The sequence below is a fragment of the Doryrhamphus excisus genome, linkage group LG6 (assembly GCF_037039965.1).
Source record: "Doryrhamphus excisus strain RoL-2023G ecotype Guam linkage group LG6, RoL_Dexc_Guam_v1.1, whole genome shotgun sequence".
In the NCBI taxonomy this organism is placed as follows: domain Eukaryota; kingdom Metazoa; phylum Chordata; class Actinopteri; order Syngnathiformes; family Syngnathidae; genus Doryrhamphus; species Doryrhamphus excisus.
The window spans coordinates 9,109,449-9,131,793 of record NC_136362.1 but is presented as its reverse complement, the minus strand read 5'-3'; the positions used below and the strand labels follow the sequence as shown (position 1 = coordinate 9,131,793).

The following is a 22,345-nucleotide window of genomic DNA, read 5'->3' as shown; positions in this document are numbered from 1 at the left end:
TGATCCGTAGTCAGACACATTATCTATTGCGCCACTAGCCCTACATTGGTTCTGTTTTTCCCACACGGGTTGAGTTGGTGAGAATTCTTTCCAGACAACATTAAAAGCTAATTTTACAGAGGTTTCCCTATGCCGTGACCCGGATTCGAACCGCGGTTGCTGCGGCCACAACGCAGAGTACTAACCACTATACGATCACGGCTGCTTAGCCTGAAACAACACCAGAAACTCATATTTAAAAAGATGTTGTTTCATGGTCTATAAAGAATTTTGGCAAGCTATCCAGGAGTCGAACCTAGAATCTTCTGATCCGTAGTCAGACGCGTTATCCATTGCACCACTAGCCCTACATATTTTCCATTCTTCCCACACGGCTTGAGTTGGCGAGAATTCTTTCCAGACAACATTAAAAGTAACTTTACAGAGGGTTCCCTATGCCGTGACCCGGATTCGAACCGGGGTTGCTGCGGCCACAACGCAGAGTACTAACCACTATACGATCACGGGTGCTTAGCCTAAAACAACACCAGAAACTCATATTTCCAAAAATGTTGTTTCATGGTCTATAATGAATTAGGGCTAGGTAGCCAGGAGTCGAACCTAGAATCTTCTGATCCGTAGTCAGACACGTTATCCATTGCGCCACTAGCTATACAATTTCATCACACTTCCCAATCGGGTTGAGTTTATCAGAATTCTTTTCAGACAACATTGAAAACTCTGAGGTGTCCCTATGCCGTGACCCGGATTCGAACCGGGGTTGCTGCGGCCACAACGCAGAGTACGAACCACTATACGATCACGGCTGCTGAGTTTGAAATAACACCAGAAACTCACATTTCCAAAAATGTTGTTTCATGGTCTATAAAGAATTATGGCGAGCTAGCCAGGAGTCAAACCTAGAATCTTCTGATCCGTAGTCAGACGCGTTATCCATTGCGCCACTGGCCCTACATTGGTTCTGTTTTTCCCACACGGTTTGAGTTGGCGAGAATTCTTTCCAGACAACATTAAAAGCTAATTTGACAGAGGTTTCCCTATGCCATGACCCGGAGTTGCTGCGGCCACAACGCAGAGTACTAACCACTATACGATCACGGCTGCTGAGTTTGAAATAACACCAGAAACTCACATTTCCAAAAATGTTGTTTCATGGTCGATAAAGAATTACGACGAGCTAGCCAGGAGTCGAACCTAGAATCTTCTGATCCGTAGTCAGACGCGTTATCCATTGCGCCACTAGCCCTCCATTGATTCTGTTTTTCCCACACGGGTTGAGTTGGCGAGAATTCGTTCCAGACAACATTAAAAGCTAATTTTACAGAGGTTTCCCTATGCCGTGACGCGGATTCGAACCGGAGTTGCTGCGGCCTCAACGCAGAGTACTAAGCACTATACGACCACGGCTGTTTAGCTTTAAAAAACACCAGAAACTCATATTTCCAAAAATGTTCTTTTCCTGGTCTATAAGGAATTTTGGCGAGCTAGCCAGGAGTCGAACCTAGAATCTTTTGATCCATAGTCAGACGCGTTATCTATGGTGCCCAGATTCGAACCGGGGTTGCTGCAGCCACAACGCAGAGTACTAACCACTATACGATCACGGCTCTTTCGCTTGAAACAACACCAGAAACTCATATTTAAAAAAAATGTTGTTTCATGGTCTATAAAGAATTATGGCGAGCTAGCCAGGAGTCGAACCTAGAATCTTCTGATCCGTAGTCAGACGCGTTATCCACTGCGCCACTAGTCCTACTATTTTGTGAAACTTCCTAATCGGGTTGAGTTCATCAGACTTCTTTTTTGACAACATTAAAAACTATGTTTTCTGACATTTCCCTATGCCATGACCCGGATTCGAACCGGGGTTGCTGCGGCCACAACGCAGAGTACTAACCACTATACGATCACGGCTGCTGAGTTTGAAATAACACCAGAAACTCACATTTCAAAAAATGTTGTTTCATGGTCGATAAAGAAATATTGCAAGCTAGCCAGGAGTCGAACCTAGAATCTTCTGATCCATAGTCAGACGCGTTATCCATTGCGTCACTAGCCCTACATTTTTTCTGTCCTTCCCACACGGGTTGAGTTGGTAAGAATTCTTTTCAGACAACATTAAAAATTATGTTTTCTGAGGTGTCCCTATGCCGTGACCCGGATTTGAACCGGGGTTGCTGCGGCCACAGCGCAGAGTACTAACCACTATACGATCACGGCTGCTTAGCTTTAAAAAACACCAGAAACTCATATTTCCAAAAATGTTCTTTTCCTGGTCTATAAGGAATTTTGGCGAGCTAGCCAGGAGTCGAACCTAGAATCTTTTGATCCATAGTCAGACGCGTTATCCATTGCGCCACCAGCCCTACGCTTTGACATTCTTCGCACACAGGTTGAGTTGGCGAGAATTCTTTCCGGGTAACATTAAAAGCTCACTTATTAGAGGTTTCCCTATGCCGTGACCCGGATTCGAACCGGGTTGCTGCGGCCACAACGCAGAGTACTAACCACTATACGATCACGGCTGCTGAGTTTGAAATAACACCAGAAACTCACATTTCCAAAAATGTTGTTTCATGGTCGATAAAGAATTATGGCGAGCTAGCCAGGAGTCGAACCTAGAATCTTCTGATCCGTAGTCAGACGCGTTATCCATTGCGCCACTAGCCCTACATTTTTTCTGTCCTTCCCACACAGGTTGAGTTGGTAAGAATTCTTTTCAGACAACATTAAAAACTGATGTTTTCTGAGGTGTCCCTATGCCGTGACCCAGATTCGAGCCTGGGTTGCTGCTGCCACAACGCAGAGTACTAACCACTATACGATCACGGCTGCTTAGCCTGAAAAAACACCAGAAACTCATATTTCTAAAAATGTTGTTTCATGGTCTGTAATGAATTATGGCTAGTTAGACAGGAGTCGAACCTGGAATCTTCTGATCCATAGTCAAATGCATTAGCCATTGCGCCACTAGCCCTACGAGTTCATTGTACTTCCCAATTGGGTTGAGTTTATCAGACTTCCTTTTTGACAACATTAAAAGCTAACTTTTCAGAGGTTTCCCTATGCCGTGACCCGGATTCGAACCGGGGTTGCTGCGGCCACAACGCAGAGTACTAACCACTATACGATCACGGCTGCTTAGCTTAAAACAACACCAAAAACTCATATTTCCAAAAATGTCGTTTCATGGTCTCTAAAGAATTATGGCGAGCTAGCCAGGAGTCGAACCTAGAATCTTCTGATCCGTAGTCAGACGCGTTATCCATTGCACCACTAGCCCAACATTTCTTCCATTCTTCCCACACGGGTTGAGTTGGCAAGAATTTTTTCCCAGACAACATTAAAAGCTAACTTTTCAGAGGTTTCCCTATGCCGTGACCCGGATTCGAACCGGGGGTTGCTGCGGCCACAACGCAGAGTACTAACCAGTATACGATCACAACTGTTTAGCTTGAAATAACACCAGAAACTCATATTTCTAAAAATGGTGTTTCATGGTCTATAAAGAATTATGGCGAGCTAGCCAGGAGTTGAAACTGGAATCTTCTGATCCGTAGTCAGACGCATTATCCATTGCGCCACTAGCCCAACTATTTCTTCACACTTCCCTATCGGGTTGAGTTTATCAGAATTCCTTTCAGACAACATTAAAAAGGATGTTTTCTGAGGTTACCTATGCCGTGACCCGGATTCGAACCGGGGTTGCTGCGGCCACAACGCAGAGTACTAACCACTATACGATCACGGCTGCTGAGTTTGAAATAACACCAGAAACTCACGATTCTAAAAATGTTGTTTCATGGTCTATAAAGAATTATGGCGAGCTAGCCAGGAGTCGAACCCAGAATCTTCTGATCCATAGTCAGACACGTTATACATTGTACCACTAGCCCTACTATTTCATCAAACTTCCTAATCGGGTTGAGTTCATCAGAATTCTTTTCAGCCAACATTAAAAGCTAACTTTTCAGAGGTTTCACGGATTCAAACCGGGGTTGCTGCGGCCACAACGCAGAGTATTAACCACTATACGATCAGGGCTGTTTAGCTTGAAATAACACCAGAAACTCATATTTCAAAAAATGTTGTTTCATGGTCTATAAAGAATTATGGCTAGCTTGCCAGGAGTCGAACCTGGAATCTTCTGATCCATAGTCAGACACGTTATCCATTGCGCCACTAGCTCTACCAGTTCATCATACTTCCCAATCGGGTTGAGTTTATCAGACTTCTTTTTTGACAACATTAAAAATTATGTTTTCTGAGGTGTCCCTGTGCCATGACCCGGATTCGAACCGGGGTTGCTGCGGCCACAACGCAGAGTACTAACCACTATATGATCACGACTGTTTACCTTGAAGTAACACCAGAAACTCATATTTCCAAGAATGTTGTTTCATGGTCTATAAAGAATTATGGCGAGCTAGCCAGGAGTCGAACCTAGAATCTTCTGATCCGTAGTCAGACGCGTTATCCATTGCGCCACTAGCCCTACATTTTTCAGTTCTTCCCACACGGACTGAGTTGGCGAGAATTCTTTCCAGACAACATTAAAAGCTAACTTTTCAGAGATTTCCTTATGCCGTGACCCGGATTCGAACCGGGGTTGCTGCAGCCACAACACAGAGTACTAACCACTATACGATCACGGCTGGTTTGCTTGAAATAACACCAGAAACTCATATTTCCAAATATGTTGTTTCATGGTCTATAAAGAATTATGGCAAGCTAGCCAGGAGTCGAACCTAGAATCGTCTGATCCGTAGTCAGACGCATTATCCATTGCACCACTAGCCCTACTATTTAATCGTACTTCCCTCTAAATACAAGTTTGGGTACTTATTATACAGTCAACCACCCTTGATGGCGGCTAACTGGTTCCAGACCCGACTGCGTTCAATTAATTTCCTATATATGGAATTCCATGTTAACAAATGGAAATTTTTTTAAGTTATCGCATAGAAAACCTGTTTATGACTTTGTAAATATATATGCTTTTTTTTACCATTATTTAAATCCTAGAGATATAAAATAACACCCCTGTGGTCACCTTTACATTCCAATTATTCATATTGCAACTCTTATGCTGCAGGGACTACTTTTAGCTCGCAAGCCCGCAATATAAAAATCTTACCACTTCCACATGAGACAGGAGGATACTTTTTTTCACTCTATCATGTGGTACACACCAATGCTACATATCACTTTTATTTCAGTGTGTTTTCACTCACTAAACTAACTAAACCTGCAATATAGCGGGGGAGAGATATTAATAACTGTGCGGGGGGGGGTGACTGTTCATATCTTTTTCTCTGTTTTCATCTTGATGATAATGGGGATGATAACGCTAACGCAGGTATAGCGTGGAGATAGCATTGCATGACACAGAGTAAGCGTCCACAGTGGCAAACACACACACACACACACACACACACACACACACACACACACACACACTTCAATGGTGTAAAAAGAACATAAAAATGAAATCATGATAGAAAAGTATTTGGAAAAATTGCCATGTAACTGTAACTATAAATAAATACAAATTATGAAATATTAGCTATAAGGTAATCTCTTGTTTATGGAGGTTAATTAGTTTCAGACCAGACGGTGACAAGTGAACCGTCGAGTCGTTTTCCTCATTGGATCGCTTTTATTGCAACCTTCAGTTGACCTTGAGGTATTAATTTTCTGTATTTCCTTCCATGCACGTTGCGTATCTACAATATCTTGAGTTAAGGCCCTTCATAAAGACTAAATATTGCAACCAATCATAGCAATGGAGCCGACAATACTGCTGCCAAAACCACTTAGTCCCGTTTACTTGTTTATTAACTGAAAAACACTTGTGGTCTTAGCTTTGCATTGTGCCGTGGAACTTTGTTCGGCGTCATTCGTTTCCTCCAGAAGGTCCGACTCGAGTCATGTCAATCCCATTCATCTGTTCCAGAAAGCCAAAAATGTTAACACAAAAATTGTTTTTATATGTTTACAATCCCAAATGCATGGGATAAAAGAACATTTAAGGTTACTTTTACCTTCACTGTCTACATGATTATCCCAAAAAGACGCAATGGGCTCTATACCTACGCTATGCCAATGGGTGTGGCCAGCACACGGCGCAGTCCGGCGCACCCACACCTCCTTCCCTCCACCAGCACAAGTGGCAAAGAAGGAGGAGAGAAGGTGTAATTAACACAGCCACTTGTAATCTTAATCAATCAAATGATCGCCTATCATTGCCTTTAAAACTGCAGGGCTCACTGGACTGCTCATCAGAGACCGCAATGCGTGTCACCACGTGGACCACCTCACGGGACCCATGTAATATGTTTCTGTGTCATGAATAGGAGAAGAAAATGAAGTGACAATGACCTTAAAAACAGCAGCAGGCTAATCCAGGCGTCATGCTTGTGATTCACCTGCATTCCTGCTGTGTCAAAAATGTCCAAAATGGGAGAACCTTTGATGTTATATTCTCTAAAAATAAAGATTAAAATAGAAAAGTTCCCATTCTGCGTGACGTCTTTGATCTAACATTAGATATTAATACAAAAATGTACATGCTGGTTCAGACGCTTACATTAAATAGCTGTTGCTGTGATTGTTTATTGCATTGAAATGTGCCTGACACAGTCAGTTTTAGTTAAAGTCGGACCTTCTGGAACGGATCCATGACGGGAACCGAGGCGCCGCCGTACCAAAAATTCTATGTGTGACCCAGTGGTGCAGGTGGTGGATGTGAAGGGGACGAGGGAGGTGGTTGTGGTGTTTACAAGTCAACATGTGGATGGCGGGGACTCACTCTGGCCTTGGTGGAAGGGTTGGAGGGATCTGAAGTCTTGTTGTTCTGTGTGGAAGAAACCTGGGGAGACAACCACCCCGTGGTCAATACAACCTCTGACCCACCAACCACACGCCACAACACAAAGGGTCACAGAGCAGGTGGATGGCTGTGGAAGGTGGAAAAGATGACTGGGGGGGGGTGTACAGTATTCTGTTCTAATACTACAACCAAGGTCACTTTTCTGACGCCAATACACAAATTTATTCCTAAACCAGGATACACCACAACAAAAATATGTGATGTAGACAAAGAATAATGAGTGTAAAAGTGACTATAGGGGTGTTACTTCCCATCCACGGGGCTCTAATAATGTTTAAACCCATATTTGGAAAGTCATAAACATGTTTTCTATGCTCTAAAAAACAAAATATTGCATCTATTATTCATATTAAATACTACTTGCTGGAAATCCGCTTATCGCGGTCGGGCCCGGAACCAGTGATACATACGTATTACGTGTTCTCTGATTGGTTTATCGCTGCAAGTGTAGTATTTCATCCCTGTGATAGCACAAAATGGTCCAACACTCAATGAAGCGGAGCCCTTCCTGAAGTAAAACAACATTTTTACAGATTTTGGAACCAGATTATAAAGCTTGTTCTCAATTTTTTAGGGAATTAAAGGCATGGTTGAAAAAACAGTATTTATTAACTCAATATAACACATTGGACACATACTGTAAGTCAAAAACACACACAATAACAATAATTGAGTTAGAGAGCAAGCTGAATTGTTCCCAAAGCAGTGAAGAGACCCCAAAAGCAAGATGCGCCCCAGGCATGGTGCAGAGTTCAGAATGATAAATTAAATGCATGAGTGGAGGTGTGCTGGTGTAAAAGTACCACTTGCAGGAAGGATGGGAGTACCAGAGTGGAGTGAACAGTGAAGATGATCAATGGAACAAAACAAGATTGATATGCAACTGCCTTCTATTTAAACAAAGCATTGGTAATTAATTCCAAATTAATTAATTAATTAATTGTCCATCATGCACAATCTAATGGGCCTCCTAAAAAACCTCCTAAAAGGGCCAACAAGGCTTCATTCACATGTGAGTTGCATGTCAACCAAGCTACAGCAATATTGTTATTGTTGTTGTGTGAATGGGTTGCTATCAGTGTTGGGCATGTTACTTTAAAAAAGTAATTAGTTATAGTGACTTCTCAAAAAAAGTAACTGACTTACTAACTGAGTTACTCCACTACCAACGTAACTAGTAGTAACTAGTTACCAGTAAAAAAGTAACTACACCCCCCCCCTCCCCCCAACAGGAAAGACGGGTACCATTACAGAGGTTTGCCTTTATTGCAGTCGACAGGTGTTTCTGTGGGTTTGAGTTGCTCACACAAGACGTGGACATAATGTATATTTTACCTTTGACATCAACGAGGTTAAAGTAGTGTCTGTACTTCCATTTGGCAAACGCTGTCTTCTCACTAGAGTCCTCCTAACTCCTCATTCATCTCTTGCTATGCTGTAATCTTGTATCTACTACCCGGCACTTTGGACGTGCTCTAAACACCCGCCCACTCAAGTTCTCTGATTGGCTGAAAACGGAATCTTACTAAACCTTAGCCAATCCTCATTGCTTATGTGCTCTAAACACCCACCCACTCAAGTTCTCTGATTGGCTGAAAACGCGATCTTACTAAACCTTAGTCAATCCTCATTGCTTATGTGCTCTAAACACCCACCCACTCAAGTTCTCTGATTGGCTGAAAACGCGATCTTACTAAACCTTAGTCAATCCTCATTGCTTATGTGCTCTAAACACCCGCCCACCTAAATTCTCTGATTGGCTTAAATCGCAATATTACTAAACCTGAGTCAATCCTCATTGCTTATGTGCTCCCAACACCCGCCCCCTAAAAGTTCTCTAATTGGCTGAAAACGCAATCTTACTAAACCTTAGCCAATTCTCATTGCTTATGTGCTCTAAACACCCGCCCATCCAAGTTTCTGATTGGCTGAAAACGCGATGTTACTAAATCTTAGTCAAGCCTCATTGCTTATGTGCTCTAAACACCCGCCCACTCAAGTTCTCTGATTGGCTTAAATCGCAATATTACTAAACCTGAGTCAATTCTCATTGCTTATGTGCTCTCAACACCCGCCTCCTCAAAGTTCTCTAATTGGCTGAAAACGCAATCTTACTAAACCTTAGCCAATTCTCATTGCTTATGTGCTCTAAACACCCGCCCATCCAAGTTTCTGATTGGCTAAAAAAAGCGCTCTTACTAAACTTTAGCCAATCCTCATTGCGTATGTGGTTATCTCACCACCTCCATTGTCACTCTGTAAAACTCTCACAGCGGTGCAGATTAGTTATGAAGTTGGTGATATAATTTTAGGCGACTTCAGTAACGTGCAGTAACGGGGTGTCCAAAATGATAACGGCGTTATGTTGACAGTTAAAGTAATTAGTTAGATTACCCGTTACTGAAAAAAAGTAACGGCGTTAGCAACGCCATTATTCCCATCACTGGTTGCAATGCATTCATAGTAAAGCACCTAGCACTTTAGCATTGGGCCAAATTCATGGTTGTGTCAATTGCACACAGGTTTAAGCCTATTGTTTTACTGTTTTTAATGATTTTTATGTTAAATGCTATTCTTACCGTACTTAACGTCAACGTACATCAAAGTCTTACAAAGTCTTATAATTGAGGTTTTTATAAAAGGGACATTTTTCAGAAAAATAATCACTGAGGTCCTACCTTTCCTCCACCAGGTTGGTACTTCATGTTGTCGGTGGACCCGATCTTGGAGCGGACATTCTTCAGGTCCGGTGTCGGTGCGTTGATGGGCCTGATGTTCCGTGGAGCACGGGGCACCGGCGGTTTCTTTTCCAGGGCGCTTTGCTTGGGGACGGGAGGCTTGGTGATGACCCGACGGCGGTGGGAGGGAGCGGCTTCACCGTTGGCAGTGTTGGCTGGAGTCGTGGGAGAAGCGGTGGAGGCTGGACGTGGACGAGCTACAGACACAAGACGACACGTCTCCAACGTATGAATCTATTTGCAAGACTCGTAGGAACACGGAATGGCCTGTTAGTTAGTTTAGTGAGTGAAAACACACTGAAATAAAAGTGATATGTAGCATTGGTGTGTCCCACATGATAGAGTGAAATAATGATCCTCCTGTCTCATGTGGAAGTGGTAAGATTTTTATATTCCGAGGATGGCCTGCGTGAGGTTATTCACCTGTGGCTTTGGGTTTCTTGGCTTCTCCTGGTTTGTTCTCAGTCGTGTTGTTTTTATTCGCTGTTAGGAGGAAAAAGCACACATACAGTATGTGTATTGTTTTTACTCATGTGAAAAGAATGCAGCTTATGCTACATGAATCATATTCTCTGAGGGAGCTAAAAAGCACAAAGCGAGAGTCTGACTCATTTAGCTCGCCGGCTTAGTGGCGAGACAAAGTGTTGCTGTCGTATTAAAGCAGCTAAGCGTAACAGCGAACGTACGGTGGCCGTCAACGCGTTGCCTGCAGCGGTGCGTTCACGTCGCACGTGCACGTACAATGCATTCTGAGTCATTTTCTAACAACTGCATGGACCTGACGGTGGGTTGTAGTCGGTTGACCGTTTTCCATACGCACACCAGCCAAGCGACAGGTTGCATGGACTGGAACGGTATGTCGAAGGACCGCAGAAGCAGCCTTGAAATGGAGGATGAGGATCGAACCAGCGGACAAATAACCATTCACACTCACATTCATACCTATGGACAATTTGGAGTCGCTAATTAACCTAGCATGTTTTTTGGAATGTGGGAGGAAACCGGAGTACCCGGAGAAAACCCACGCATGCACGGGGAGAACATGCTAACTCCACACAGAGATGGTCAAGGGTGGAATTGAACTCGGGTCTCCTAGCTGTGAGGTCTTGGTGCCAAATGTGTAAATGTGCAAATATACCAGTGTACAGTTACAGTTATGATGTTGTCACTACCAACAGCACTAAATTCATCACATAGCAACTTAACACCCAAAAGGTGCACCTGATACAAACATGTATCAGGTACACCCTGGACCGGTGGCCAGCCAATCACAGGGCACATATAGACAAACAACCATTCACACTCACATTCATACCTATGGACAATTTGGAGTCGCTAATTAACCTAGCATGTTTTTGGAATGTGGGAGGAAACCGGAGTACCCGGAGAAAACCCACGCATGCACGGGGAGAACATGCAAACTCCACACAGAGATGACCGAGGGTGGAATTGAACCCTGGTCTCCTCGCTGTGAGGTCTGCGCACTAACCGCTCGACCGCTGTGCAGCTTGACATTTAAATTTAAAAACTTGGATCAACCCAGTACAGTTACAGTAATGGAGAATGTAAAACCATTTTTCACCAGCAGAGGGTGCTATTGAATTTGCCCATTCACATCTCAATTTCCATCTATTTGAGCTTAAGACTATCACATTTTGAGAGTGAAATGTTAATATTAAAAAAATGTAAATTATTTTTTTTCCACTAGGGGGTGCCATTTAATTTCCTTCCTTTCCTTGCTACATTAGGCTTTCGCTCTATCACATTTTTTACAAAATATATTCATTAATAAATCACTCTTTTGTGGTTAAATATGGTCTAGTATTAGTAAAAAAATATTATTTGTGTCCCGAATGAAGAATATTAAAGCATTAAAATGGCAAAATGAAGGAAAATCCAAATATAGAGTATTCAAAGTGTAGTACCATATCTAATAATGAAGGGTTCTCTGTGGCAGTAGAGTAGTACTCTACACCGGCCACCAGGTGTCAGTAGTGTTACACTTATGAGACAACAGTCACAAGCTGGTGCACTACAGTAATAGCCGCTAATATTATTATTTTACCTTATTTATGCCTAAAATACCTCTTATTATGTCTACTATATTGGGTAATAGGAGTGTAAAGGTGACTATAGGGGTGTTATTTTATGTCGAGAGGGCTCTAATAATAGAAAAAGGTTTATTATTTATAAGTTTTATACAGTAAAAATGCTGCTAATATCTGCTAACAGTCCAAAAGGATACTCAGAATGTCTAATAAATAGGATTACATTTGGTGAGAATCTGGATAAAGATACCAGGAATGAGCATGTGTTTACCAGCAGTTTTGTTAGCAGGAGATGCAGACGAAGTGTTCTTGTTGGGGGCGGAATTGGGGGTGGCCTTTGGCACTGCTGCGCGTTTCTCCGCTGCTCCACTTTCTGGAGTCTGGAAATTAGAACACCAGAAAGAGAAATGTGTGTGTGTGTGTGTGTGTGTTTGTCTGGGTACATAAAAGATATTTTTTTGTCTCTTTGTGTTTGGAAAGGTCGTTCATGTGCAAAGCAGGAGACAAAATTAGCTGAAGCAAAAAAAAAAAAGGTTTTAAAATAGAGTCCAAAATAAGTTCAGCAACAAAGAAAACAAATCTATATTTAGATTCCGTAATGCAGCATGCGTCATGCGTCATGTCGCCTACTCACCTTTGCAGATCCGGGTGCAATTGGGGGCCTCGCCTTGGGTTGGGGGCTTTTTTTATTAGCAGGGGTGGCGGTTGGGGAGGGACGTTTGGCCGAGGCGGCCTCACCATTGGTAGAGAGGGTGGATGGGCGGGATTTGGATGTGTTTGTTTTGGCGGCAGCCACGTCAGACTAATGGTCAATTTGAAAGGAACCACAAGGAGGGGGGGGGGGGGGAGAAAATAAAATATGGACATAAAGAAATGTGTAAAGATCAAATTGGGGGGAGGCATAGAAAAAAACAAAAGAAAACAAGAAGCATCAATGGAGGAAGCAACAATTACCACAATCATAAAACAAGTTAGAAATGATAAAGTGATATATTTTTTTATATTATGTTATATAGAAAAAATATATATATTTTATAATAAATATTAAAAAAGAAATGATGAAGTGATATATTTTTTAATTTTTTATATTATATTATATATAAAATATCCATATTTTTATATTTTATAATAAATATAAAAAAGAAATGATAAAGTGATATATTTTTAAATATTTTTATATTATATTATATATAATATATATATTGTTTTATATGTTATAATAAATATTAAAAAAGAAATGATAAAGTTATATATTTTATATATTTTTTAATATTATATTAAATTATATTATAATATATATTATATTTAATAATAAATATTTTAAAAAGAAATGATAAAGTTATATATTTTTTATATTTTTATGTTATATTATATTGAAAAAATATATATATTTTATATTATAGAATAAATATTTAAAAAAGAAATGATAAAGTGATATATATGTTTTACATTTTGATATTATATTATATTATATATATATATTTTTATATTTATAATAAATATAAAAAAGGAAATTATAAAGTGATATATTTTTTATATTTTTATATTATATTATATATAAAATATATATATTATATTTTATAATAAATATTAAAAAAAGAAATGATAAAGTGATATATTGTTTTATATTATATTATATTATATTATATTATATTATATTATATTATATTATATTATATTATATTATATTATATTATATTATATTATATTATATTATATTATATTATATTATATTATATTATATTTTTATATTTTATAAAAAAATATATAAAAAAATAAAAAAATGATAAAGTAATACGTCATCATGCTCCAGCACCAATAAGCATGAGAAAAGCGGAAGAACGAGGAAGAGCGCCTGCTTTAGCGAGTTGGGGTCCAAGTAGAACCAGGTCACCTGAACACAACCCACAGACAACCATTCCGATGCCTTTTCCCAAGGAACCTCCATAGACGGATATTTGGCCCATCAGCGTTTATGAATGACGACTGTCAATACAACCATTAGCTTACTTGCTAAAGGAAATGAGAGTGAGACCCACCTTGTTCTTACTGTCTGGGCCGCCATTGCCCGTTGGACTCTTCGCCAGCCCTTTTCCTCCTTTGTCGTCTTTTTTTTCAACCGGCTTCTTCTCCTCCTCCTTCTTGTCATCTTTGTTGGTCTTCTCTGGCTTATCCGTCTTCTCCGCCTTCTCGCTGGCCTTGTTGTTGTTGTTTTTCTCTGCATTCACCTTGTCGGGCTTGTCTTCGTCTTTCAGGATCTTCTCAGATTTGACGTTCTTGTCCGGGCCGTTGTCCTTCTTCTGCTGCTCCGCTACCTCTTTCTTGTCAAATGCATCGATTTTCTGCGCCTTTCCGGGGAAGAGATCTGTCTTCTCCTGCTTGTCCTTGTCTGCCTTCACTGCCAAAGAAGAAAAGCAAAGTTAGTATCGGCCTGTTTACCCAAATCCTTGCAATGCTGACTTTCAGACGTGAATAGAAAAAGCCGCTATGAGGAACGCATGAAGAAATACGGATATGATTCCTGGAATATGATTCCTGGATTCCTGCAAAACCTTCATTTATCCTGTGATTGACTTCAGCATATGATAATAATGACTAACTCATACATTTAGAGTAGTTACTGAGAAACTAACAGACTAGTGAGTTGAGTAGTTACTGAGGAACTAATGACAAAGTCATACATTTAGAGTAGTTACTGACGAACTTATGACTAAGTCAAAAATTTAGAGTAGTTACCGAGGAACTAATACATTAGTGAGTAGAGTAGTTACTGAGGAACTAATGTCAGTCATACATTTAGGGTAGTTACTGAGGAACTTATGACTAAGTCATAAATTTAGAGTAGTTACTGAGGAACTAACGACTAAGTCACAAGTTTAGAGCAGTTACTGAGGAACTAATAAACTAGTGAGTTGAGTAGTTACTGAGGAACTAATGACAAAGTCATACATTTAGAGTAGTTACTGACGAACTTATGACTAAGTCACAAATTTAGAGTAGTTACTGAGGAACTAATAAATTTGTGAGTAGAGTAGTTACTGAGGAACTAATGTCAAAGTCATACATTTAGAGTAGTTACTGAGGAACTTATGACTAAGTCATAAATTTAGAGTAGTTACTGGGGAACTAATAAACTAGTGAGTAGAGTAGTTACTGAGGAACTTATGATTAAGTCATAAATTTTGAGTAGTTACTGAGGAACTAATAAACTAGTAAGTAGAGAAGTTACTGAGGAACTAATGACAAAGTCATACATTTAGAGTAGTTGCTGAGGAACTAATGACAAAGTCATACATTTAGAGTAGTTACTGAGGAACTTATGACTAAGTCATAAATTTAGAGTAGTTACTGAGGAATTAATAAACTAGTGGGTAGAGTAGTTACTGAGGAACTAATGGCAAAGTCATACATTTAGAGTAGTTACTGAGGAACTTATGACTAAGTCATAAATTGAGAGTAGTTACTGAGGAACTAATAAACTAGTGAGTAGTGTAGTTACTGAGGAACTTATGATTAAGTCATAAATTTAGAGTAGTTACCGAGGAACTAATAAACTAGTGAGTAGTGTAGTTACTGAGGAACTTATGATTAAGTCATAAATTTAGAGTAGTTACCGAGGAACTAATAAACTAGTGAGTAGTGTAGTTACTGAGGAACTTATGATTAAGTCATAAATTTAGAGTAGTTACCGAGGAACTAATAAACTAGTGAGTATAGTAGTTACTGAGGAACTAATGACAAAGTCATACATTTAGAGTAGTTACTGAGGAACTTATGACTAAGTCATAAATTTAGAGTAGTTACTGAGGAACTAATAAACTAGTGAGTAAAGTAGTTACTGAGGAACTTATGATTAAGTCATAAATTTAGAGTAGTTACCGAGGAACTAATAAACTAGTGAGTATAGTAGTTACTGAGGAACTTATGACTAAGTCATACATTTAGAGTAGTTACTGAGGAACTAATAAACTAGTAGGTAGAGTAGTTACTGAGGAACTAATGACAAAGTCATACATTTAGAGTAGTTACTGAGGAACTAATAAACTAGTGAGTAGAGTAGTTACTGAGGAACTGATGAGTAGTGATTAGGTACTGTATTTTGTACACCAAGAAGGCTTTGGAGGCGGGCGCTTGGGTGATGGGAACGTATGAGGCGTTACATAACGGCGAGAGGACATCTGCTTCCACTCAGCGTTAATGCCCCTTCAATCACCCTCGGTGCTCATTTTTGCTCTGTGATCTTTCCTCAAACGTCCATCTACATGCATGTGGGAGGTTCGAGTCCCGCTGCAGACAGCCTGAAATCCCCGCTAGTTTGCTTCCGGTCGGATGTAGCGGATGTAAATGGATGACATTTACCAACATTACAGGTTGACGATTCCCAAACTCCAACTTATGTACATCAGAGGCTGTGATTGGACGAGAGCCAAGCGTTTGACAGAAAAAAAAACGTTACGTTTGAGCCCCAGTGGGAAATGGAAGAATCCCATATTTCACTTCCCTCCAACATAGACTCTGCTTCTGTTCTTGCTACAAAATTGCTACTCTCTTGTCGAATTGATTGGCAGGCCGGAGTGTGTCATCATTCTATTTACGTCGCTGATGAAGCCGGCGCCACGCCGTCACCACTTCCTGCTGTCAAGGCAGCTTTATTGTTAGAACCTGCAATGCATGAAACTGCTTTTCCATGCAGACTAGGAAATCAAACCTTCAGCTTGGTGCTGAATGTCGCTTTTTTAAGATTCACATTAATATTTCATATTTAATATTGATCATTAACATTCAGTCAGATTGAATTTCGACATTTTTGACCTCATATTCACAACTATGGGTTCAGTTGTAATGTGTATGTTTTACAAAAACAGTAAATATCATAAATAATCATCACACAAATCATTCATTCATTCATTTTCTACCGCTTTTTGAGCTGGAGCCTATCCCAGCTGTCTTCGGGCAAGAGGCGGGGTACACCCTGGACTGGTGGCCAGCCAATCACAGGGCACATATAGACAAACAACCATTCACACTCACATTCATACCTATGGAGGAAACTGGAGTACCCGGAAAAAACCCACGCATGCACGGGGAGAACATGCAAACTCCACACAGAGATGGTCGAGGGTGGAATTGAACTCGGGTCTCCTAGCTGTGAGGTCTAGGTGCCAAATGTGCAAATATACGTACCAGTGTACAGTTACAGTTATGATGTTGTCACTACCAACAGCACTAAATTCATCACATAGCAACTTAACACTGAAAAGGTGCACCTGATACACCCTGGACTGGTGGCCAGCCAATCACAGGGCACATATAGACAAACAACCATTCACACTCACATTCATACCTATGGACACTTTGGAGTCGCTAATTAACCTAGCATGTTTTTGGAATGTGGGAGGAAACCGGAATACCCGGAGAAAACCCACGCACGCACGGGGAGAACATGCACACTCCACACAGAGATGGCCGAGGGTGGAATTGAACCCAGGTCTCCTAGCTGTGAGGTCTCGGTGCCAAATGTGTAAATGTGCAAATATACCAGTGTACAGTTACAGTTATGATGTTGTCACTACCAACAGCACTAAATTCATCACATAGCAACTTAACACCCAAAAGGTGCACCTGATATAAACGTGTATCAGGTACACCCTGGACTGGTGGCCAGCCAATCACAGGGCACATATAGACAAACAACCATTCACACTCACATTCATACCTATGGACAATTTGGAGTCGCTAATTAACCTAGCATGTTTTTGGAATGTGGGAGGAAACCGGAGTACCCGGAGAAAACCCACGCACGCACGGGGAGAACATGCAAACTCCACACAGACATGGCCGAGAAATGGCTGTGGAATTGAACCCTGGTCTCCTAGCTGTGAGGTCTGCGCGCTAACCACTCGACCACCGTGCCCCCCCCACACACAAATCATATTAGTAGTCATTTATATTACACCGCTCACAAGAAGAAACCATCCAGTAGTCATAGGTGACTGCCGCTTAGGTGGGCCCTGAAGGCAGCACGACGTCTGTTTAATGACCTTCTGATTCCCGGTGACACTTGTTAGCTAATGATGTTACACACGCAGGACACTGCGCCTTTAAAATCTTCAACATCACGTCATTAGAAGCTCTTCACCTACACAACGGTGTGTGTGTGTGTGTGTGTATGTATGTGTGTGTGTGTGTGTGCTAACACGGCTCAAAATAGCTGCTCTATATTTCCGTGAGTGCAGTGAATGTCTAATCAATGTCCCAGCCTTTCCCTGATGATTGCTCGCTCAAAGCTAATGTGAACGCCTTACATTTCGGAGCAGAAGAAGAAAACAGGTGGATACATACAGTTGGTATTGTAACGGGCTGCAAGGGAACGCCAAAGATTAACTTCATATTCTTACTCAATGTGCCAAACAGCCTGTGGAGTATGTCGCAGAATTTAATTGGTCATGAGCGCTGATCCTTAGCAGCCTTAGTGGAATTATGTTATGATTTGTTATGATTATTTTCATTACTCCGTGCCTTTCCTCGCACTTTTGGCTGCCTTAACTTTGCATCATCTCCCGACGGAGGAGCAGTTTCATTGGCAGATTACTATCACTGCTCGACTCCATCGAATGACTGAGCAGATCATTCCTCCCCCAATCATTCCTCATGTGAATTCCATCAGAGAAGAAAAAAACTCCTCAAAGGCCTGGTCTTCTTCAAGGTTTGGAATTAGCAAAAATTAGCATATACATTTAGAGTAGTTACTGAGTAACTAATGACTAAGTCATATACATTTAGAGTAGTTACTGAGGAACTAATACAGTATTGAGTAGAGTAGTTACTGAGTTACTAATGACTAAGTTCTACTCATTTAGAGTAGTTACTGAGGAACTAATCAACTAGTGAGTAGAGTAGTTACTGAGGAACTAATCAACTAGTGAGTAGAGTAGTTACTGAGGAACTAATGACTAGGTCATATACATTTAGAGTAGTTACTGAGAAACTAATAATCTGGTGAGTAGAATTGTTACTGAGGAACTAATGACAAAGTCATACATTTAGAGTAGTTACGGAGGAACTAATGGCAAAGTCATACATTTAGAGTAGTTACTGAGATACTAATAAACTAGTGAGTAGAGTAGTTACTGAGGAACCAATGACTAAGTCATACATTTAGCGTAGTTACAGTGGAACTAATGACAAAGTCATACGTTTAGAGTAGTTACTGAGGAACTAATAAACTGGTTAGTAGAGTAGTTACTGAGGAACCAATGACAAAGTCATACGTTTCGAGTAGTTACTGAGGAACTAATAAACTGGTGAGTAGAGTAGTTACTGAGGAACCAATGACAAAGTCATACATTTAGAGTAGTTACTGAGGAACTAATGGCCAAGTCATACATTTAGAGTAGTTACTGAGGAACTAATAAACTAGTCAGTAGAGTAGTTACTGAGGAACTAATGACAGTCATACATTTAGAGTAGTTACTGAGGAACTAATAAACTAGTCAGTAGAGTAGTTACTGAGGAACTAATGACAGTCATACATTTAGAGTAGTTACTGAGGAACTAATAACCTAGTGAGTAGAGTAGTTAATGAGGAACTAATTAAAAAGTCATACATTTAGATTAGTTACTGAGGATCTAATGACTAGGTCATACATTTAAAGTAGTTACTGAGGAACTAATAAACTAGTGAGTAGAGTAGTTACTGAGGAACTAATGACAACGTCATACATTTAGAGTAGTTACTGAGGAACTAATGACTAAGTCATACATTTAGAGTAGTTACTGGGGAACTAATAAACTGGTGAGTAGAGTAGTTACTGAGAAACTAATGACTAAATCATATACATTTAGAGTAGTTACTGAGGAACTAATGACAAAGTCATACATTTAGAATAGTTACTGAGGAACTAATAAACTGGCGAGTAGAGAAGTTACTGAGGAACAAATGACAAACTCTTACATTTAGAGTAGTTACTGAGGAACTAATAAACTGGCGAGTAGAGTAGTTACTGAGGAACATTTTTCAGTGGACATTTAGCAACCTAGGTCGCCAGGACACTGCGCTACAAAGAAAGATGTCTTCCCCATTGGTAGCCCTCCATACCTGCTGGGGTTGGAACGGAAATTAAAAGGTTGCTTTCACAGACGCCAGGATGCCTCCTAGGCGGTGGGGATGACGGCATTAACGGAGACGATAACATGGAGGCCATGGCGGCGGAGGCTTCTGTGCCATCCGTGACTGTGAGCGAGCGTCGGACGGCGCCGTGTGGGTAGGGCACCCTGGTCGGACATGCCGTTTCCAGGTTAGGCATCCTCCTGGACGAGATTCCCAAACTGTTGGGGTACATCTCGGCGTTTAATGTGGGGACAGACAGGTGAGAGCAGTCCGACATCGCCCGTCTGACTAAACTTCGCGGCGGAAGTTCGTTGGCTTGGATATTTCTTCTCTCCGGGTTTACAGTCACGCTTAATCCCACTTTTCCATCGGAATCCTGTGACATTTGATCCTTACTGTCTGTGATGCCGTTGCCAGGTGGAACATTTAATCCCACTTGGTCTTTCCGTTTAGAATTTCCATTTTCCGACAATCTGTCATCCGAAAGAGGTACTGCCATTTTACTTTCTGTTAGATTTCCTACTGTAGGAGCAACGACGTTCCGATTTTGCCTTCCGGAAGGTGACTCGGGTCTTGTATCTTCAATAAGGCCTTCTCTGATCTCCGAAGTGGGACTTCCCTTAACGGAGCGGTAAAGATCGTCCTTAAATGTTGTGTCCTGCTTCGGAGGAACCACTTGGGAATGTTGAAGTCTGCTCGGAAAAGCGGAGTTTGGTTTCAGTTGCTGAAGATTCGGGTCCACGCCGGTTGTTGACGCAGGCTTCAGTTCCAGTGTTGAGTTCGGAAATGGTTTCCCGGGTGAAATGGAAGGAGACGACGTGGATGAGTAGGAAGAAAACGGGCTGCTGGGACTTTGACCCGCGCTCCCCAGTGAAAGCCCCGTCGTTTTTTCCGATTGGTTGCCACCCGTCGACTCGTCATCGTGTACCATCAGAATGGGCGGCTTTAGACCCAGGGTTCCTGGGGATGTTCTGCCACACCCTGATCTCGGCTCACCTTCCGTTAAAGTCACTTTGAACACCGTTTCCGGGATGGACGCAAACGCCCCACCGGGGGCCACCTTGGCTGGGTCAAACGAGCCGGAGGACGAGGGGGCATTTGCAGGTTGCTGCCCACTGGAAGGTTGTCTGCACCCGTTGCTAGCGACGATAACGCCAGGCTGCTGCCACTGTGAGCCAGACAGGAAGGACATTTTCCCGTCGTCTTTTTTGCTTTTTTTTTTTTTTTTACTCCGTTTATTCCGTCTTTTCTCGGTTGTTTTGGTATCCAAAAACGTTCATTGAGCTCCTTTCCTGGAGGGAGAAATGTCCTTTGCTCAAAGGCACTTAAAGAAAGAAATCCATCCAGTCCTTAAAGTGATGCCTTGGAGTTGTTTATGTGTGCACAAAGTGCATGCGTGCATGCGACGTACATAAATACGCATGGCGACCGCGTCGTCTCCGTTTCGGTCTGAGCGCTGCACACATCAGCTGTGCGGGCTAAATTACACCTTGCTCTCTCTCTCTCTCTCTCCTTGACATCACACAGTCACATGACAAGCAGGAATATTCCTTCATCGGATTGGCTGGATTTTTTTTTTACATCCAACACGAGACGTACATCAATGGCTGTCACAGCGGCTCAGCTGGCAGACGGCAGCCCCGGCGTTGACCCGATATACGAGCCTGATTGGCTGCTTGGTCGTTCACCGCGTTGAGGCTAGTGTGACGCAGTTAGGGACGCAAATTAAATAAGAGAATGATACCACATGATTTTTCTTACAAGGGTGCTTTCTTGGCGTCTATGTGCCTGTAAGTCATGTGTAATTTATTATGAAAACAGGTAAGCTTTCATTGTATCCATAAACGAAACCAATGTGATTCAAAGATTACTATGGTAACCATTGTGTCATTGTATGGTCATATCAATTAAAATTAATAAAATAAAATAAAAATAACTTAAATTATATTAGGAAAGCAGGAAGTGAACAAATGTAACAGTTACTGATTATAAAAGTACAAGATGGAACTGTGAACTGATTATGTGATGCATTCAATTGTAATCTGATGTGTGTGTATGGGGGGGGGGGGGGGTTGCAGGCTGAGTACAACCCGGACAGACTCGGTACGTGACAAAAGTTTAAAAAAAATAAAAAAATAAAAAAATAAAAACTTAAACTACATTAGGAAAGCAGGAAGTGAACAAATGTAACAGTTACTGATTGTAAAAGTACCAGATGGAGGGGTAGGATTTAATAAGCTTTGCTTCTTCCTACTCCTTTTGGACATGTGGAACTGTGAACTGATTATGTGATGCATTCAATTGTAATCTGATGTGGGGGGGTTGGGGGCAGGCTGGGTACAACCCGGACAGACTCCCAGTCAGTCACATTTAACGTTGCTACCATGTCTCATCCATCCATCCATCCATCCATCCATCCATCCATCCGTTTTTCCATGCTGCTTTCTGCTGTTCAGGGTCACAAGAAGGCGGAGCCTGTTCCGGCTTCCCTTCAGGCAACACGCTGTTGACTGGTTGCCAGTCAATAACACAGACAGCCATTTACACTGAGTAGGAA

General features: G+C 41.3%; 1 protein-coding gene and 11 non-coding genes across 18 annotated transcripts in view; all 12 read right to left on the bottom strand.

The window, feature by feature from the left end:
• map4l (microtubule associated protein 4 like) overlaps positions 1-22,345 on the bottom strand; it is a 76,191-nt gene that overhangs the window by 23,790 nt on the left and 30,056 nt on the right. For 2 of the 7 annotated variants that reach the window (XM_058066062.2, XM_058066064.2), the window contains exons 1-7: positions 19,777-21,614; positions 13,718-14,076; positions 12,313-12,480; positions 11,950-12,058; positions 10,054-10,113; positions 9,571-9,827; positions 6,812-6,871 (exon numbers count right to left, since the gene is read on the bottom strand). In XM_058066062.2, coding sequence (XP_057922045.2) covers positions 6,812-6,871; positions 9,571-9,827; positions 10,054-10,113; positions 11,950-12,058; positions 12,313-12,480; positions 13,718-14,076; positions 19,777-20,980 — 2,217 coding nt within the window. In that variant the 5' untranslated portion in view covers positions 20,981-21,614. Of the gene's footprint in view, positions 1-6,811; positions 6,872-9,570; positions 9,828-10,053; positions 10,114-11,949; positions 12,059-12,312; positions 12,481-13,717; positions 14,077-19,776; positions 21,615-22,345 lie in introns of those variants that run through there. The other 5 variants (XM_058066067.2, XM_078791368.1, XM_058066063.2 and 2 more) reach the window with 5 other exon arrangements.
• On the bottom strand, positions 1,174-1,246 carry trnar-acg (transfer RNA arginine (anticodon ACG)). Its single transcript has one exon. It is a non-coding gene; the product is annotated as a tRNA-Arg (tRNA).
• trnar-acg (transfer RNA arginine (anticodon ACG)) lies at positions 1,681-1,753 on the bottom strand. The gene has a single exon. It is a non-coding gene; the product is annotated as a tRNA-Arg (tRNA).
• On the bottom strand, positions 1,843-1,914 carry trnah-gug (transfer RNA histidin (anticodon GUG)). Its single transcript has one exon. It is a non-coding gene; the product is annotated as a tRNA-His (tRNA).
• trnah-gug (transfer RNA histidin (anticodon GUG)) lies at positions 2,149-2,220 on the bottom strand. The gene has a single exon. It is a non-coding gene; the product is annotated as a tRNA-His (tRNA).
• Positions 2,294-2,366, bottom strand: trnah-aug (transfer RNA histidin (anticodon AUG)). Its single transcript has one exon. It is a non-coding gene; the product is annotated as a tRNA-His (tRNA).
• Positions 2,598-2,670, bottom strand: trnar-acg (transfer RNA arginine (anticodon ACG)). The gene has a single exon. It is a non-coding gene; the product is annotated as a tRNA-Arg (tRNA).
• Positions 3,067-3,138, bottom strand: trnah-gug (transfer RNA histidin (anticodon GUG)). The gene has a single exon. It is a non-coding gene; the product is annotated as a tRNA-His (tRNA).
• On the bottom strand, positions 3,211-3,283 carry trnar-acg (transfer RNA arginine (anticodon ACG)). Its single transcript has one exon. It is a non-coding gene; the product is annotated as a tRNA-Arg (tRNA).
• Positions 3,680-3,751, bottom strand: trnah-gug (transfer RNA histidin (anticodon GUG)). The gene has a single exon. It is a non-coding gene; the product is annotated as a tRNA-His (tRNA).
• Positions 4,423-4,495, bottom strand: trnar-acg (transfer RNA arginine (anticodon ACG)). The gene has a single exon. It is a non-coding gene; the product is annotated as a tRNA-Arg (tRNA).
• Positions 4,584-4,655, bottom strand: trnah-gug (transfer RNA histidin (anticodon GUG)). Its single transcript has one exon. It is a non-coding gene; the product is annotated as a tRNA-His (tRNA).